Raw genomic sequence first — 20,367 nt, forward strand, 5'->3', positions numbered from 1 at the left:
TCTCTGAACCGCCTTTGGAGACGGCTTATGGTAGAGAAATAAACATTCAATACACGAGCAACAGCTCTGGTTGACATTCCTGCTGTCAGCATGCCAACTGCACGCTCCCTCAAATCTTGCGACATCTGTGGCATTGTGCTGTGTGGTAAAACTGCACCTTTCAGAGTGTCCTTTAATTGTGGGCAGTCTAAGGCACACCTGTGCACTAATCATGGTGTCTAATCAGCATCTTGATATGGCACAGCTGTGAGGTGGGATGGATTATCTCAGCAAAGGTGAAGTGCTCACTATCACAGATTTAGACTGGTTTGTGAACAATATTTGAGGGAAATGGTGATATTGTGTATGTGGAAAAAGTTTTAGATCTTTGAGTTCATCTCATGCAAAATGGGAGCAAAACCAAAAGTGTTGCGTTTATATTTTTGTTGAGTGTAATTGTCACACTGAATCAGGACATGGCTTACTGTCTCCAATTGCCCACACTCACACTTTCCGTCTGGGTGTTTGCCTATCAGAGCCAGCCCACAATGCCCTAATCTCAACCTACAACCCCAATTCCATTGAAGTTGGGACGTTGTGTAAAATATAAATAAAAACAGAATACAATGATTTGCAAATCCTCTTCAACCCATATTCAACTGAATACACCACAAAGACAAGATATTTAATGTTCAAACTGATAAACTTTATTGTGTTGTGCAAATATTTGCTCATTTTGAAATGGATGCCTGCAACAAGTTTCAACACATTTCAAAAAAGCTTGGACAGTGGTATGTTTACCACTGTGTTACATCACCTTTCCTTCTAACGACACTGAGTAAGCGTTTGGGAACTGAGGACAGTAATTGTTGAAGCTTTGCAGGTGGAATTCTTTCCCATTCTAGCTTGATGTACGACTTCAGTTGTTCAACAGTCCGGGGTCTTTGTTGTTGTATTTTGCATTTCATAATGCGCCACACGTTTGCAATGGTCGACAGATCTGGACTGCAGGCAGGCCAGTCTAGTACCCGCACTTAGGGCTGAAACGATTAATCAAGTAACTCGAATAATTCGATTACAAAAAATGTTCGAGGCAAATTCTGTGCCTCGAAGCTTCGTTTAACGTTGTAGTACATATGCCAGGCCTGTGTGTGGCGCTGCAACGGCCGCAGGGAAAAAAAACAGAAGAAGACTGGAGCGTAACAGCTAATCAAATTAGCAACGATAGCTACCGCTTTCCAATGTGACACATAGAGTAAAATAAAGCCTTTTAAGAGAAAGATGGTCCACGCTGATCATCTGAAATAGACTTACTGTGCATTTAAAGCGAAGCAGTGTGTTTGTGTATTTTTAAAAAACACACGGACCCGGATTCTCTGAATCTTCTGATTATATTATGGACTGTAGATGATAGAATCCCTAAATTCCTTGCAACTGAACGTTGAGAAACATTGTTCTTAAACTGTTGGACTATTTTTTCACGCAGTTGTTCACAAAGTGGTGATCCTCGCCCCATCTTTGCTTGTGAATGGCTGAGCCTTTTGGGGATGCTCCTTTATACCCAATTATGACACTCACCTGTTTCCAATTAGGTGTTCTTTGAGCATTCATCAAGCTTCCCAGTCTTTTGTTGCCTGTCCCAACTTTTTTGAAATGTGTTGCAGGCATCCATTTCACAATGGGCAAATATTTGCACAAAAACAAAAATGTCTGTCAGTTTGAACATTAAATATATTGTCTTCGTGGTGTATTCAATTGAATATGGGTTGAAGAGGATTTGCAAATCATTGTATTCTGTTTTGATTTACATTTTACACAATGTCCCAACTTCATTGGAATTGTGGTTGTAGTGATGACTACAGCTAAAATATTCCTTTGGTTTTATCACAGTGTTCTGAATAGCAAAGTAAGATCTTCCTGTACAATCATTTGTCCAGTTGAACTGCCAACTCTCTCTTACCAATCTATTAATTACTTCTGAACACTTCTAGAACCGAAACGCCAGTGAAATATCAACACTCCCCTTCACCAAAGCATCCTGTCAGCAGCCTCATTGCCCTCCGCACCCACATGTGCCGGAACCCATACAAATCCCACCTCAACCCCAGCTATACGGATTCTACACAATGAATGAACACAGGCTGTCGGTTGGCACCCCAACACCACTCCTCCTCGCCAGCACGTCACTGAGTCCGCCGTCCAGCACAAACTCCGCTAGTTTGTTGCAGGCAAAAGCAGAAACCCCCTCCCCCCAAAAAACTGCTAAAGTTACTATACAAAATGAACGTGGAGCTCGACCTAGCCCCCTACTCTATGCTACCTTCCTTGCCAAGCCAATTTAAATGTTGACAAATAACTTCCTGTTTAACTGCAATTATTACGTCATCCAAGGATGTAATAAAATCACTTGAATTTGTCTGTCTGTTAGCAGGATTACGTCAAAACTACTGCATGGATTTTGATGAAATTTTCACAAAAAATAGATATTAAGCCATGGATGAACCCATTAAATTTTGGAGTTGATCTGGATCCGGATTCTCGATCAACTTGCACTTTATATGGTCTTTGAAGGATTACGTCAAAACTACTTCACAGATTATCACCACATTTGCACCACAGATAGGTATTAGGGCATGGAAGACTCCATTGAATTTGGGAGGTGATCTGAATCTGGATTGGTGGATGTCAGAAATCTCTGATTGCTCTTGTTTAAAAGTGCCACATTGCTGCTTTAAATTATCATTTTACATAACACTGTAATGATAAACTTATGCTGAAGGTATTGTCAAAGTTTTAAACACCCTCATATTTCTGTATAAATGTGTGCTTTGATGCTGTATAAATGTGTGCTTTGACAAAGATTAAATTAGAAATTTCAAAATGTTATTGTAAAGAGAAACAAATGGTATGGTTAATTATTTTGTTAAAAGTGGCAGCAAGTCTTTAGGAAGTGGCTATTTATATGTAGCCGTATTCGTATACTGAACTTCAACGGTACGTAGAACCTCCTGTTATTGGTCAGTATAGGTCACGTGATCATGAGGCTACGTACTTGTACATGTATTTGCTATTGACACGTAGATTCATAAACTACGTCAATCAAACATTCTAACCCTAGACATAATCATAACAATAACCCATAACCATAACAAGGCTGCGCTACGTATGAACGTTATTAATATGTCTATGTACGAATAGCCACTTCCAAGCTTTTTTCAGATAATTATGGCAGTGGCTATCCGTACATAGCCGTATTCGTATAATGAACTTTTATTGGTACGTAATGTCTCTCTCCTTGGTCAATATAGTTGATCACATGATCATGCAGCTACCTATTTGTATTTGCTGTTGATACGTAGATTTGTAAACTGCGTTAACTGCAACCACTAATTCTAACCCAACAATAACCTTGCTACTTGATCTGAGTACCACGTGAACTGCGAAAAATAAGGGCTTCAGTGAGCGGGTCGTGATCTAATATAATATATAAGGCCGACTGTGTGTGTGTGTGTGTGTGTGTGTGTGTGTGTGTGTGTGTGTGTGTGTGTGTGTGTGTGTGTGTGTGTGTGTGTGTGTGTGTGTGTGTTCACGCACGTACACTTTCAACCTAAGGTCCCCACTTTCCCCCTTGGTGTCCCCAGTCACCATAGCAATTTTGGTGTTGTTGACGGGTTGATGGACCTTTATGCGTAGTCTACACTGGCAAACCTGACCAAACTTTTGTTTGCAAACATTACCAAACACTACGTTTGCTTATGTTTGGCTTGGGTGTCCATACTATGAAACAGTACCAAACATTACCAAACAAATGTTTGGTAATGTTTTACAATGTTTTGAACTTTCCCTCTAAAAATGATCAGAAACAGTGGCAAAATTCAAGAGAGAAGTCATCAGGGCATCTGCAACAGTAATATGTGTAATTGCTGTGGAACGTCGCCGCCGCCGCCAAAAACAACACAAGCCTCGCTTGTGGTGCAGATCCTGGATTAAGAAAAGACACAAGTATGGGGCCTACAAGTGCCTTCTTAAAGAAATACAGTCCTCAGACAAACCAAGTTATAAGAACTTTCTGAGGATGGATGAGGCAGCTTTCGAGGAACTCCTTCAGAAGGTGGAGCCACTGATACAAAAGCAAGACACACACTTGATTATGGTGTTGTATAGGCATGGATGTTTCTCATATTCCTCAGTTAAATTTTGTATCTCTTCAAATCCCCACACGCTTTCCTTCTTGGAGGCTGCCATTTTGTCCAACTAGTAATTCGCATGATCACCAGCTCTTCTCTGATTAGCTGTTTGTTGGCAAACTTCACCAAACATGTTTTCAAGAATGAACATGTCCAAACTTTTGCAAACTAGTTTGGTGGTATTTGGCAATACGTCCACACTACCAAACTCGTGCAAACTTTTCATGGCAAACACCACCAAACATGAAGTTTGGTGGTGTTTGCAAACACGTTTGCTAGTGTAGACTAGGCTTTAGATAACATGTAGGTGCTTGCTGTGTTCCAATCAAACACGCAGACTATTTATCACCTGATTTAACATGTCAGAAACTGCAGTGCAATCTTTCATTGCAGTCCTTAGTGGTGTCTTCTAAATATTGTCATTATTATTATTTTCCATGAATAGTCCAAAATGGAAGGACACCATTTACAAAGACATAAAACAGAAATTACCAGTTATTAGGTTATGCATCTGTCTCTCATCTCTTTATTAAAAAGAGTTTTTCATACAACAAAACAGATCAAATCAGGCTGTTGTGGAATACCAGAGACAAAAGAATGTTATTGGTAATGTGCTTAAGTTGACTATATTTTGTAGCACTGTCTTACAAAATGACTAATGTGTACTTGCGTCCCAGGCAGGAGGCTGTGCAGGGATGTGTGTGGACTTGACTCTCTTCCCCTTGGACACCATTAAGACCAGGCTGCAGAGTCAGCAGGGCTTCTCCAAAGCTGGGGGCTTCAGGGGCATCTATGCTGGGGTCCCTTCTGCTGCTGTTGGCTCCTTTCCAAATGGTAAGGCACTAGTTTGGACAGCTGGGTATATGTTCTAGTGCAGGTACACAAGTCACTACAGTTTGTGAAGGAGACCAGCCATCTCCAAGAGATCAGATCAGGACCATACATGCACTGTGCAAAATGTAACTGTTTTTTTTTTTTTGGATGATTAGAGGTTAATTTTTTTAAAATGTTATATTTGAAATAATTTAGTTTCTTTTTGGTGTTGATGGTCACATCACAGTGATATTGAACACAGAATGTGAACTGTGTTGGCTTCATGGATATGGAAACTTGTCTAAGCTTGGCAGCGATTAAAGCAACAACAAGAACTTTACATTAGAAGTGCATTTTTTTTGAATAATTGGAGAAGAAATTTTGCTTTCTTGTCCTACTTGATGTCATTAAAAAGTCAGTTTGGCATTTTTGCAGTCTTAGTTGTATTAAAACAGTTAAAGCCCCTTCACACATAAAGTCATTGAAGCAGACTAGTGCACGAGGGAGGAATTGCATGCCATTCGTGAAAAATTGGAGCCACCTCCAGTGCCTCGTACACCTGTCGCTACAACTATTTGCGCACACCAGCGGCTGAAAGACAGAGTGTGGCCTGTGAGAGCTCATTCAATCCCTCTCGCGGCAGATGTCAGGCAAATTCCAGGTGACACACACGAACATCCAACACTGCTCGCAGGACACTTGGAAAATGTGGTGCTATTCGCGCTGTCAGCACGAAAACAGTCAGCAGCCGATCACTTTCAAGCTGGCAGTAACATCTATCTAAGTGCCCCCACAAGTGTGGCATTGCCAAAAGCAACACACATATGGCATGCGTGTGTATCGCATGAGTGCACGTGTGTCACCCCCCCCCCCCCCCCGCAACGCATGCAGGATGGGGGAATGCGGTGGCACACTTGCATGAAATATTGATATGCATGTACTCACATGATCGCATGGGGGCCGTCTGAGTGCACACAGCACAGGGGGGCACCGGTCAGCTGATCGCAGCACACAGACAGCTGGAACTGATGACTCAGTGGACACGACGTGTAAAATAATTACTAAAATAACTACATACACAAATAACTAAAATGAATGATCACATAACACAGAAACAGAGTAACACTTTGGGCTGGGTACTGAATGGATAAGAGGGCCTGGCCCCGAACAGCAGCAGCTGTTGAGTTCTCTGCTCCTGGATGTCACAGCTGGGGAACACGTACCGTGTTTTGAAGGACATGACCTTACAACTGTACTCCGTGAGGCGCACGCCTCTGCCTGCTGTCCTGACATAAAATACATAACATATTTCACCTTTGCGTCGGGCTGCAGCGGCCGCACACAGCGCACCTTGGCAGGCTGCTCCATGTGAAACGGACGTCAGATCATGTGAACACGCAGCAGGCGATCTTTATGTCACGCGTGTCCGGCCCGATACACGTGTCCTGTGAGCGACGTTCTACAGGACTATGACAAGCCAGCAGTGTGACAGATATGCCACTTTCAGTCACGTATCACCAAAAATACACCGTAACAAATGCTGTTTTGTCAGTTATTACTGGGCTTTTTTCGCCGTAATTGAAATGACGAAAACTTCCTCTTTACATCGTCTAAGTTCCTTTAAAAAAAAAAAAAATTTATCTCCTTGTTGATTTTAAGCATTTTACGCTCCTGTTATGAGACAGTAGTTGTAGCACAGTGGTAAGGTTTCCGAATCATGTGAGTGGCATTTATTTTTTATTTAACCAGGGTTATTTAACCACAGGGTTCTGTATTGGGTCCCCTTTTATTTATTATTTATATCAACCCAGCGATTTTCAGTAATTATACACCAATATCTCTGTCAGTGTCCGGTGTTTGTAGTAATTATTTATATACCGGGCTGGACATGACATAATGAGAGAGCACTGCTTCATTCATGTCATTTCATGACTGTACGTCTGTGACCATGGATCATATACAATAGTGTTCAGAATAATAGTAGTGCAATGTGACTAAAAAGATGAATCCAGGTTTTGAGTATATTTCTTATTGTTACATGGGAAACAATGTACCAGTAGATTCAGTAGATTCTCACAAATCCAAGACCAAGCATTCATGATATGCACACGCTTAAGGCTATGAAATTGGGCTGTTAGTAAAAAAAGTAGAAAAGGGGGTGTTCACAATAATAGTAGTGTGGCATTCAGTCAGTGAGTTCGGCAGTTGTGGTGTGAATCAGGTGTCCCCTATTTAAGGATGAAGCCAGCACCTGTTGAACATGCTTTTCTTTTTGAAAGCCTGAGGAAAATGGGATGTTCAAGACATTGTTCAGAAGAACAGCGTAGTTTGATTAAAAAGTTGATTGGAGAGGGGAAAAGTTACACGCAGGTGCAAGAAATGATAGGCTGTTCATCTACAGTGATCTCCAATGCTTTAAAATGGACAAAAAAGTGCTGTGACAGTTAGAAGACGCCTGTGTGAAGCTAATTTATTTGCAAGAATCCCCCGCAAAGTCCCTCTGTTAAATAAAAGACATGCAGAAGAGGTCACAATTTGACAAAGAACACATCAACTGGCCTAAAGAGAAATGGAGGAATATTTTGTGGACTGATGACAGTAAAACTGTTCTTTTTGGGTCCAAGGGCCGCAGACAGTTTGTGAGACGACCCCCAAACTCTGAATTCAAGCCACAGTTCACAGTGAAGACAGTGAAGCATGGTGGTGCAAGCATCATGATATGGGCATGTTTCTCCTACTATGGCTTTGGGCTTATATATCGCATAGCAGGTATCATGGATCAGTTTGTCAAAATACTTGAAGAGGTCATGTTGCCTTATGCTGAAGAGGACATGCCCTTGAAATGGGTGTTTCAACAAGACAATGACCCCAAGCACACTAGTAAACCATCAAAATCTTGGTTCCAAACCAACAAAATTAATGCCTCGCAGATGTGAAGAAATCATGAAAAACTGTGGTTATACAACTAAATACTAGTTTAGTTATTCACAGGATTGCTAAAAAAGCAGTTTGAACATAATAGTTTTGAGTTTGCAGCGTCAACAGCAGATGCTACTATTATTGTGAACACCCCGTTTTCTACTTTTTTTTTTTTTTTTTTTTTTTTTTTTTTTACTAATAGCCCAATTTCATAGCCTTAAGAGTGTGCATATCACGAATGCTTGGTCTTGTTGGATTTGTGAGAATCTACTGAATCTACTGGTACCTTGTTTCCCATGTAACGATAAGAAATGTACTCAAAATCTGGAATAATCTTTTTAGTCACATAGCACTACTATTATTCTGAACACTACTGTACAGAGGCACAGAGGGATCATACTTGTATTTTCCGCACGATAAGAGGGATTAAATATTGGACATTGCAGTATTTTTTTTATGGTGTGTAGTTTTATTTTTTGTTTCACCACATCAGTGGCGCGATGTGGTTCCACACATTCCAGCTGTTTTTTTTTTACCTCCACAGCAGCTGTGCGATGTGTTTCCACACACTCCACCTGCTCGCACTGTGTTCGTGCACACGCATGAGGGTGCACGAAACTGTCACAGCGTCACAATATTCACACCTGCCCTACCGTGTGTCCCTCCCGATGTCGGCTCGATGTTTTCAGGGTTTGCTCTTTTGGGCTGTTTCGCTGTGATTCACCCTGATTCTTACTTATTCATGCTATGTGTGAAGGGGCCCTTAGCAATCAGGGCTCTGAGTGCTCTGCTCAGCTTTGACAATTGTGCCATATGTGAGAAACTTTTCCACAAATTCCTCAAAAGGAAATGTGCTGTTGTCAGTTGGACACCTGTAATACATCTCTAAATGAACCCAAATTGAGTTTTTCCCAGTTCTATTTATTTAGTTTACATCGTGCCAAAGCACAAGAAAGCTGCCTCAAGGCACTTCATTTAAGTAAGGTCTAACCTTACCAACCCCTAGAGCAAGCACACAGGCGACAGTGGTAAGGAAAATCTCCCTGTGACGATTTGAGTAAGAAACCTCAAGTAGACCAGACTCAAAGGGGTGATCCACTGCTTAGGCCATTCTACCAAAAAGGTTTACAATACAGAACACAACACAAGCATTGATGTGAGTCCACCATGTGAGTCCGTTGGGGGGGGTTGTCATCGAGCCACTAGTTGAATCTGGAACTACCCAAACGTTAAAATTGTGTAATGTAGTTAGTTGTACTGCAGCATTCTTACATTTTATGATTTCTTACAACATAATGTTTGGTTTAAACCGTTATACACCTAGCTAGCCATATTTCTTTTCAGAAATAGATGTTATATCACTAACCTAATGTTGATTTAAGCAAAACAGTAAGTTGTTGGTGTTATTTGTTTATTTTATTTGTTGGTGTTTGTTTATTTATTTGTGTTATTTCTTTGCTATCTTGAGCGTAGGTTGGATTTTTGTAACTCCTCATACAGTTGCTACTTTCACCCCAGTTCAAACATTTTTTCCTTTTTTTTAACAGACTGCTGAGTTGAGCACTCAGAACCATGATTGTTAATAATGTTTTAATGTGAGTATGGCTGTAAAAAGAAAAAGAAAATCCTTTAAAATATAGCCGCAAACATGAAACTGCACCAAGCACCATCCTTTGAATATTTAGTTTTCCTCTTTTGCCTTCTGACTTGATTTGAGCATATTTTAGGATTAAGTAATTGCTTGTGGTGGTGGGTTTTGTATCAGTAATGACTAGAATATTCAAGATTTGACTTGATGCCTCTCGAGATGAAGATTATGTGCTTTGGAAATTTACCTCAGAAATTGTAAAAAAAAAAAAAAAAAAAAAAAAAAAAAAAGACATTTATTGAATATTTTGTTGGTCGCAGCTAAAAAGGCATTAACCAGGAAATGGTTATTACAGGACAGACCAACTTTAACTGGATGGATGAACATTACAATGGACATTTACAAAATGGAAAAGATAACAGCTTGTATCAACTACAAATTGTAATAGTTTAGCTCATACTGGATAAAATGGATCCATTATGTAACATCTCATAGGCCTAATTTTGTTTTCTCAGATAATTAGTTAAGTCGTAACAGCAATCTGCTCCCTAATTGTTTCAGTTCTGTTTGGGTAGGTTTTTTTTTTTTTTTGACACGAAATGCTAATAAAAATAAGTTAAAAAAAAAAAAAAAAAAAAACTAGCCTAATGAACATACAGTGGGGAAAATAAGTATTTGACCCCCTGTCAGTTTTGTAGGTTTTCCCACCTACAAAGAATGGAGAGGTCTGTAATTTTTATCGTAGGTACACTTCAGCTGTGAGAGACAGAATCTAAAAAAAATCCAGAAAATCACATTGTATGATTGTTAAATAATTAATTTGCATTTTGTTGCATAAAATAAGTATTTGATCCCCTACCAACCAGCAAGAATTCTGGCTCTCACAGACCTGTTAATTTTTCTTTAAGAAGCCCTCTTATTCTGCACTCTTTAGCTGTATTAATTGCACCTGTTTGAACTTGTTACCTGTATAAAAGACATCTGTTCACACACTCAATCAATCACACCAACCTGTCCACCATAGCCAAGACCAAAGAGCTGTCTAAGGACACCAGGGACAAAACTGGTAGATCTGCACAAGACTGGGATGGACTACAGGACAACAGGCAAGCAGCTTGGTTGAAGACAACAACTGTTAATGATTATTTATTAGAAAGTGGAAGAAACACAAGATGACTGTCAATCTCCCTCGGTCTGGGATTCCATGCAAGATCTCACTTTGTGGGGTAAGGATGATTCTGTGAAAGCTCAGAACTACACAGGAGGACCTGGTCAATGACCTGAAGAGAGTTGGGACCATAGTCACAAAGATTACATTAGTAACACATGATGCTGTCATGGTTTAAAATCCTGCAGGGCAGCAAGGTCCCCCTGCTCAAGCCAGCACATGTCCAGGCCCGTTTGAAGTTCACCAGTGACCATCTGGATGATCCAGAGGAGGCATGGGAGAAGGTCATGTGGGGTCAGATGAGACCAGAATAGAGCTTTTTGGAGTCAACTCCACTTACCATGTTTAGAGGATGAGAACAACCCCAAGAAAACCATCCCAACCGTGAAGCATGGGGGTGGAAACATCATACTCTGGTGGTGCTCTTCTGCAAAGGGGACAGGACAACTGCACCGTATTGAAGGGAGGATGGATGGGGTCATGTATTGTGAGATTTTGGCAAACAACCTCCTTCGCTCAGTAAGAGCATTGAAGATGGGTCATGGCTGGGTCTTCCAGCATGACATTGACCCCAAACACACAGCCAGGGCAACTAAGGAGGAGCTCCGTAAGAAGCATTTCAAGGTCCTGGAGTGGCCTGGCCAGTCTCCAGACCTGAACTCAATAGAAAATCTTTGGAGGGAGCTGAAACTCCAAACCTGAAAGATTTGGAGAAGATCTGTATGGAGGAGTGGACCAAAATCCCTGCTGCAGTGTGTGAAAACTTGGCCAAGAACTACAGGAAATGTCTGACCTCTGTAACGGCAGACAAATGTTTCTGTACCAATTGTTAAGCTCTGTTTTTCTAGGGGATCAAATACTTATTTCATGCAACAAAATGCAAATTAATTATTTAAAAATCATACAATGTGATTTTCTGGATTTTTTTTTTTATTATTATTATTCTGTCTCTCACAGTTAAAGTGTATCTACGATAAAAATTACAGACCTCTTCCCATTCTTTGTAGGTGGGAAAACGTGCAAAACTGACAGGGGGTCAAATACTTATTTTCCCCACTGTATGTGCTAGCGCACGTACAGACTCTGCACTGCCTTCACTCATTCACTTATGTTTCAGTGATCTTCCACCAACTCAACTGTAATGTTTCAAACCATTTGTTATTAATCACTCTGTAATGTTTTGAAGCCCCTTTTCCGCATAGCTCCTTTTAATATGGTCTCTGGAAACAATGTTTGAAACAGGTTTCAAAATACTCCAGGGTCTTCTTTAACATCGCTAATTTGTACAACCAGTGAACATTTTTGGCACTATGATGCATATTGTGTCTACTCTTTCATTCCACATTTAGTTTCCCATTATATTGCATATTTGGGTAAAATATTCCATGTAGTGGACCTCATGTTTGTCCCTGCGGTTCCAAACAATGAGCCCACAACATGGTTCAGTGTTACACATCACAAGTCACACATGTGGCCTGTGCTGATTAATTTATCCAGTATCCACTAACCACTAACCATCTGTAAGTTTGTTAAACTGTTGCTCCTGAATTCAGAGGCATCCACTGACAGTCCAACAGGTGGCAGTACATCAGCAGGATATTACACAGGCAAAGCAAAGTTGCTATATTGATTGACCTTCTGCATTAAAATTGACCAGATAAAATAGGCTGTGGCCCCATGATATGTTATTTTAATTTGGCAAGTTACAAGATGAGTTATTAATAATAATAATAATAACAATAAAAAACAAGAACTTTGTCTGATGAGACAAAGATTCAACTCCTTGCTGTGAATGCCAGGCATCATATTTGGACACAAAGTTTCTGTGTAGGCTCTCAGTTGTCCAGGTGGTTTCCATAGTAGAGAACCTTGAATCTTCGTCTGGACTGGGTTGCTTGATGCGAGGACGTTTTGCTTCAAATTGCCGAAGCTTCCTCAGCTAAAATTCTTGCTCTGGTAGTCTGACTTCTGTCTTGACTCTTGTAGAGAAGAATAAACAGAAGCCACAAAAGTTGGAGTTTTAAACCTAACCAGACCCTCCTACCGAGAGGCAGACTGCTATAGGCTAGTGACTAAACAATAGCTCTAATTAGCACCTATTGTGCTCTAGTTAGCACCCTCCTAATGACAGGGCAGCTGTCCCTCCTAATGATGGGATGGACACCTCTCCTGATGGCTCCCTTGACAACTCTCCTGATGACGTGAATGACACATTACCATGAACAAAAGACTGAAACTGCTTTGATCTGAGTACCCCATTGTAAACAGGGGACAAAGCGTGTCTCAGACCCCCTCCCCGGTTAAGGCTGGGTTTCAACTGTTTCACATAGAATGCCTCCTTGATCCCTCTCTCAAACCATTTCTTCTCTCTGGCTAAGATTTTAACTTCCTTGTCCTCAAATGTGTGGTTAGTGTCTTTAAGGTGAAGATGAACTGCAGAACTGCAGTGGACTGTCATGTTACGATTGGAGAGAACAGGCAGCTCCAGACAGGGGTTTACAGAAAACCCACTCACACTGACCAATATCTGCTCTTTGGCTCAAACCACCCCCTTGAACACAAACTTGGAGTGATCAGGACTCTTCAACACAGAGCCCTACAGGTGCCCACAACTGCAGAGTGAAGGGCTAAAGAACAACAACTTGTCCGGAAAGCCTTCACAGTATGTGGGTACCCACGATGGTCCATGGACAAAGTGCAGAGGTCCCAGAGAACAAAGAGACCAGATAGACAGGAAACGGAGACAAGAAGAAGAGGAGTATCTCTCCCTTGTTTAGCAGGAGTAGGGGAAAAACTACAGAGGATCTTCAGACAGCACAAAATCCCAGTTTACTTTAAACTGGTTAACACCTTGAGACAGAAATTAGTTCACCCTAAGGACAGGATCCCTAGTTACAAACAGAGCAATGTAGTGTATTCTATCAGATGTCAGGAAAACTGTAACAAACACTACATAGGTGAGACTAAGCAACCTTTACACAAACGGCTATACCAGCACTGCAGAGAGGGCGCCATTGGACCTCAGTCTGTAGTTCATCTCCACCTTAAAGACACTAACCACACGTTTGAGGACAAGGAAGTTAAAATCTTAGCCAGAGAGAAGAAATGGTTTGAGAAAGGGATCAAGGAGGCATTCTATGTGAGGGGTCTGAGACACGCTTTGTCCCCTGTTTACAATGGGATACTCAGATCAAAGCAGTTTCAGTCTTTTGTTCATGGTAATGTGTCATTCACGTCATCAGGAGAGCCGTCAAGGGAGCCATCAGGAGAGGCGTCCATCCCATCATTAGGAGGGACAGCTGCCCTGTCATTAGGAGGGTGCTAACTAGAGCACAATAGGTGCTAATTAGAGCTATTGTTTAGTCACTAGCCTATAGCAGTCTGCCTCTCAGTAGGAGGGTCTGGTTAGGTTTAAAACGCCAGCTTTTGTGGCTTCTGTTAATTCTTCTCTACAAGAGTCAAGACAGAAGTCAGACTACCAGAACAAGAATTTAAGCTGGGGAAGCTTCTGCGATTTGAAGTGAAATGTCCTTGCGTGAAGCAACCCAGTCCAGTCGAAGATTCAAGCTTCTCTACTATCATATTTGGAGGAAACCAGACACCATCCCTATAGTGAAGCATGGTGGTGACAGCATCATGCTGTGGGGATGTTTTTCAGCATCAGGAACTGGGAGACTAGTCAGGATTGAGGAAAAGATGAATGCAGCAATGTACAGAGACATCCTGGATGAAAACCTGCTCCAGAGCACTCTTGACCTCAGACTGGGACAATGGTTCATCTTTCAACAGGACAATGATCCTGAGCACACAACCAAGGTATCAAAGGAGCAGCTTCAGGACAACTCTGTGAATGTCCTTGAGTGGCCCAGCCAGAGTCCAGACCTGAATCCGATTGAAGATCTCTGGAGAGATCTGAAAATGGCTGTGCACCGATGCTCCCCATCCAACCTGATGGAGCTTGAGAGGTGCTGCAAAGAGGAATGGGCAAAACTGCCCAAAGATAGGTGCACCAAGCTTGTGGCATCATATTCAAGAAGACTTGAGGCTGTAATTGCTGCCAGAGGTGCAAAAATGAAAGTATTGAGCAAAGGGTGTGAATACTTGCGTACAAGTGATTTCTTAGTTTTTTTTTTATTCGTAATAAATTTACAAAAATTAAAAAAATTTTCATGTTGTCATTATGGGGTGTTGACAGTAGAAGTTAGAGGAAAAAAATGGATTTACTCCATTTTGGAATAAGGCTGTAACATAACAAAATGTGAAAAAGCAAAGCACTGTGAATTTTTTTCCAGATCCACTGTATACTTATATCGTACTACCATGGGCGTGAATTGCCGTAAAGTGGTCAAACGACCTTGTAGAACTTGCTTTGTAATGGCGCCAAACTGCAGCCAAATGAAATGAGTCAAAATCTGTGGAAAGACATAATAGAAGGGGACGACACTGGTGATTTGAATGCTAGGAACATTGAGAGAGAAACGGGTATCAGGTACCCATGGGATTGGAGGTGGTGTGATATCCAGGTGAATTGCTCTCTGCTTCTTTCTTTAGTAAGTTAGTGTTTAAAAATTACAAGTAACAAAAGACAAAGTGAACTACCAAACAAACTATGCAGCCTGTATGATGTTTTTTTCAAAATGTATCATGTGGTGACAAATTCATGGGCAAATGCTTTAAATTTTCACCATAAAAAATGCAGTTACTCATCTGGGAGTCTGAAATCCTAATCCGCTTTGAAGTAGTCTCCTTGGGATGACACACACATCTCCCAGTGAGTCTGCCATAGTTGGAAGCATTTCTGGAAGGCATGTTTTAGAATGGTGTCCAGCTGGGCCATTGCATTCTGCATGATGTTTTCTCATGACTCAAATCAAGTCCTTTATAGTGTCATCTTGATCTTGGGGAACAGCCAAAAATCAGAGGGAGACATGTCAGGAGAGTAGGGAGTCTGACGAGTCACAGGAATGTTGCATTTGTCCAGCAAAGTCAGAATCAGCTGAGCAGAATAGGCAGGTACATTGTCATGATGGAGATGCCAAGTTTTTGGCAGCCGCAGATCTGGTCATTTGCAGCACACAGCATCACGAAGGTGACGTACGACCTCCTGAATAAAAGTCTTTATTAATATTTTGGTGCATACTCATGATGCACTACCCCACGGGTGACATGACTCTGACATTGCTGCACCTGCCGTGTCACAGCAATTTGATGTTAGTGGTTTCTATTGCGATGACTGAAAATTGGTTCCTGGGTCATACCCATAAACCCACGTCTCATCACCAGTGATTACATGTTCAGGAAGTTGGAGTCACTGATTGTGCTTTTCAGCATGTCCTGTGAAACTTCCAGACACAGTTGCTGTTAGCAGCTTTGGCATAAATTTCACTGACACTCTGCATGCCCAAATCCTCTGTCAAAATGGAATGGACCAAATCTGTGCTTATCCTTGCCTCCTCCACAAGTTCTTGGATAGTGACATGAAAATCATCCATGACCAAAGTTTGTATTCTGTCAGTTGCTTCAGCTTCTAGATGGCCTAACAGAAGGCGCTTTGCTCTTCACTGATGTGTGCCCATTTTGGAAGCTGTTATGTCACTGTTATGCTTATGCCAACATCACCAAACACCTGCTGAATCTTGCAAGTGGTTTCCACTTGGGTATCATGAATCTTTTGTCAAAATTTGATGCAATACCTTTGCTCAAATTGTTACAGGAAATGAGAATCTGACAGGTGCTCAGTACACCTGTTCACACTCTAAGGCTAATTACTAGCGACTGATGTGCATTGGAGTGGAAAAAATTGCACACTTGCACAAGAAGGTGCCATACACTTCCCCACCGGACAATTCCCATGGTTAATTTTGTTGTAGTGTACTTTTATTCATTCATTTTCTCTGCCCACTTATACCAATTAAGGGTCACTGGGGAGCTGGAGCCTATCCTAGCGATCATAGGGTTTGACCCGGGGTACAACCTAGACAGGCTGCCAGTCTGTCACAAGGCCACATATGGACAGAAAAACACATCTTTGCAGAGCAGGTAGAGTTGAAAACTGTGCCGGATTGAGGGGGAGGGGAGGGGGTGTCCCTGAGGACCAGGGTTGGGAACTACTGCATTAACTCATCTACTCACCCACTCGTCTACATTTTTGCTGTCCACACCCTATGATCTTCTTTGCTGTTTAAAGAGAATCCATCCTGTTTCTCTGTAGTTTACAAAATTAAATGTTTCAGCAAGGTTCATGTGGAAAACTATTCACAGTCAGCACTCAATGTCTTTTTTTCAGGCACATTGAACTTTCTTTCCTGCCTCTCTATTACACACATGGAGATGTACTGTACATGCATATGTGCAAACGTGCATCCCCCCCAGCTTCTCCCCTGTCAGTGGTCGTGAGGGATATTAATTGCTGTATGCTGGTTGACTAATGGGCCTTAAATGACTGTGGTTCTGCTTGATTTCAGCCGCTGCTTTCTTTGTCACCTACGAACACACAAAGTCCCTCATTGGACCCGGCGGACTGGGAGTGACACCACAGTTGGCACCTGTCACCCACATGCTGGCTGCCTCCTTGGGCGAAATAGTAAGTTTCTCTCTCTCTCTTTCTCTCTCTCTGTCTGCTGCTCTTTTTGTGTCCTCTCGTTTTGCATCTCGTTTGTGCTCTCTGTGAATATTCTGTCATTCCATTTTTAGAAGGTCATGTGCATTGCGCACTTGTAATTATCTTCTTCCCCTGTTCTTTAGTTCCCACCAATATAAATCCCACATGTACGCCGCTGGCACGCCCCGTTGTTGTCAGTGATGCGTTTTAGAATTCCACAGACTGATGCATAATGGGGCGATAGAGACAAATGGAATTCGGTCTTGGCTGTAGCCACCAGCATCCAGCTGGGTGAGTTAAAGGGGCATCCTTAGGACTGTCCCAGTGCTTCCATCACCAGCTGGGTAAATAAGATCTCATTATTGCCTGTTGACTTCATTTTCCCAGCTCAGGCCCCCAGGCTCTGCCAATTTCATCTGGGGAATTCAGGCTTGAAACCAACGAAGAGCGGTACAATTTCCTCAGCCGGTCCTCTCCCGGTCACTTGCAGTGAAGCACAGAGTCGGAGCGATACAGGGACCGCAGGTTCTCCCTCTGTCATAATGGCAGTATGGAAAGAAGGATGACCCCTGCTATCCCACCACAGCTTTCTGCAGAATGTTAGGTTTTCAGTATTCATAGCTTTTGGATGGTTGTCATTTCCACAGGTTTTGCATGTTTATGAATGTTGTATTACACATGGGACACAGTTTTATTGAATTTAAGTGCAGGTTGTAACACAGTGTTAGTCAGTGAGCTCAGCTTGATTTGCTGATTAATGTAGTGCAAAGTGCTCTAAGGCAGCAGTAAGATAAATGTCAGTAATATAAGATAAACAGTATATGATAAGGAGTTTATATTCAAAATAAATACATTTTTTGGGAGAAAAATGTCAGTTTAATTTACGATTAAGGAAATATTATGTAGCTTTAAAAGCCATAAGGCCACAGAACTGGAGAGGCCGACCTTGTTCACACATTGAAAACAATAGCAGAATGGGAGTGCAAGACTTCTGTGTTCTTAAACTTTTCATCTGTGGCAGAGTCTCTGAGTGTGAAAGGTGAGGAGGAGGTTGAAGCTACCTTTAACCCTTTTCTCACTTTTTGGGATTTGAGCACATCAAAGGCACAAATCCTCAGAGTGGAGCTGAGCAGAGCAGGCGTGGCATCCCATAGCATTCTGGGTAGTGGATATGTCTTGTTCAAAGAGCGTAATCTTGAGGCTTATCGATGAAAGGCCTAACCCAGCAATACTCTGAGTTTTATGCAAGGCCTAAACTTATGCACTGCAGTGCAATCACTGCCACATGTGACGTCCTTCCTCTGTAGTCGTGTAATTCATTTTAGAAAAATGTGCACTGAGGCTTGAAGATAAATGGTTGAATAATTTGTACGTTTAGGATCGTTGTGTACATTTTTGTTTGCTATGTTATATTGCCTAATTTTGTTGGTGATTGTTTGCTTCTTTACTAGTAATTTAACCAAACACTCACTGTAATCTTCCAGCTTTTATAGCCTGAATTTATTATTCAGGTAACATCGTGGTTAGCAGAGGTGTGCAACTCACCCTTATGAAACAATATATATCTAGATACAGTAGGCTACAATATGATTCAGGAAGGATACTTTTTATTATGGAACAATTCAGTGCAATCTAGTACACTTCTTTGTTTAATTTTATCCCCTGTTTACAATGGGGTACTCAGATCAAAGCAGTTTCAGTCTTTTGTTAATGGTAATGAGTCATTCACGTCATCAGCAGAGTCGTCAAGGGAGCCATCAGGAGAGGGACAGCTGCCCCTGTCATTAGGAGGGTGCTAACTAGAGCACAATAGGTGCTAATTAGAGCTGTTGTTTAGTCACTAGCCTATAGCAGTCTGCCTCTCGGTAGGAGGGGTCTGGTTAGGTTTAAAACTCCAGCTTTTGTGACTTCTTAATTATTCTTCTCTACAAGAGTCAAGACAGAAGTCAGACCACCAGAGCAAGAATTTTAGCTGAGGAAGCTTCTGCGATTTGAAGCGAAACGTCCTCGCGTCAAGCAACCCAGTCCAGTCGAAGATTCAAGCTTCTCTACTTCTTTGTTTAATGTAGAAAAAATTTTTCCGTGACAAGGCAGAATAAGCCAGAAGTGGTGTTGTTTGTCTTCAAATACATATTTCATGAATAATCATGGACCTTCTTCACTGTGCTGCAGAATGTTAGCAGTGGCACGGCTTCTGCTTAACTTTTGTTTACCACTGGGGGGCAGCATCACATACAGAAGCAGAAAGCACACCATAGAAGCCCAGAAGAAGAATCAAGCTGTTGTTAGCATAGCATAGTTTTCTTGTTCAGAACCAATATCACAGTATTAACCAGTGTTGCCACAGTTACTTTGAAAAGTTCCTTTTTTTGGTTACTTTATACGGTTACTTTATATGGTTACTTCATTAGCGGCTTCATGCAGCTACTTAATTAGCAGCTGCAGCTGCTGAATGTAACTAATAAGGTAACTAGTAATCTAACTTGGTTACTCTTAAGATTGAGTAATCAGGAAAGTAACTAATAGTTACTATTCTGAGTGCTTAACCTTTAAAATAACCAAATTAGATTGCTAGTTGCTTTATTTGTTACATTCAGCAGCTGCCATCAAGTTGTCTGCAGCTGGTAAAATGTATTAATATATTAGTTTGGGATTCTGACTTTATTGCCACAGACCCAGACTCAAACTGATAAAGGAAGCTAAGGACTTGTGATTGGTCTAGAACACAGCAAACAGTTTTTTTTTCAGTCAAGGGAAAGAAGAAAAATATTTTTTTTTATAAAAAGATATAACATGATTGCCATTATGTAAAACAAAATCATGACTTAAAAAATTAAGTTAAAATTTTTGAATCACAGTAGACAAATGAAGAAAGTGTACAACAATTTATAATTTCATAATAAAACATGCATCCGTATCGCCATATTGAATTTCCATGTTATCAATAACAAGTTAAAGTTTTTGCTGACAGCTGTTTATGAGTTGAATTCTACAACATTTGATGTTGTGTTTTGTATTATTTAAGTGAATGTCAATAAAATGGCAAATTACAAATGTTGAAACCTTTTTTTTTCCCTGCGCTGACAGTGATGAAGTGATTTAAATGAAATGA

General features: G+C 41.2%; 1 protein-coding gene across 2 annotated transcripts in view; it reads left to right on the forward strand.

Annotated features, from left to right (window-relative positions):
• slc25a26 (solute carrier family 25 member 26) overlaps positions 1-20,367 on the forward strand; it is a 259,040-nt gene that overhangs the window by 1,609 nt on the left and 237,064 nt on the right. The window contains exons 2-3 of one of the 2 annotated variants that reach the window (XM_034167165.1): positions 4,844-5,000; positions 17,119-17,237. In XM_034167165.1, the coding sequence (XP_034023056.1) occupies positions 4,844-5,000; positions 17,119-17,237 (276 nt within the window). The remainder of the gene's footprint in view (positions 1-4,843; positions 5,001-17,118; positions 17,238-20,367) is intronic. The other variant, XM_034167166.1, reaches the window with a different exon arrangement.

This window comes from Thalassophryne amazonica, chromosome 3 (genome assembly GCF_902500255.1).
Source record: "Thalassophryne amazonica chromosome 3, fThaAma1.1, whole genome shotgun sequence".
In the NCBI taxonomy this organism is placed as follows: domain Eukaryota; kingdom Metazoa; phylum Chordata; class Actinopteri; order Batrachoidiformes; family Batrachoididae; genus Thalassophryne; species Thalassophryne amazonica.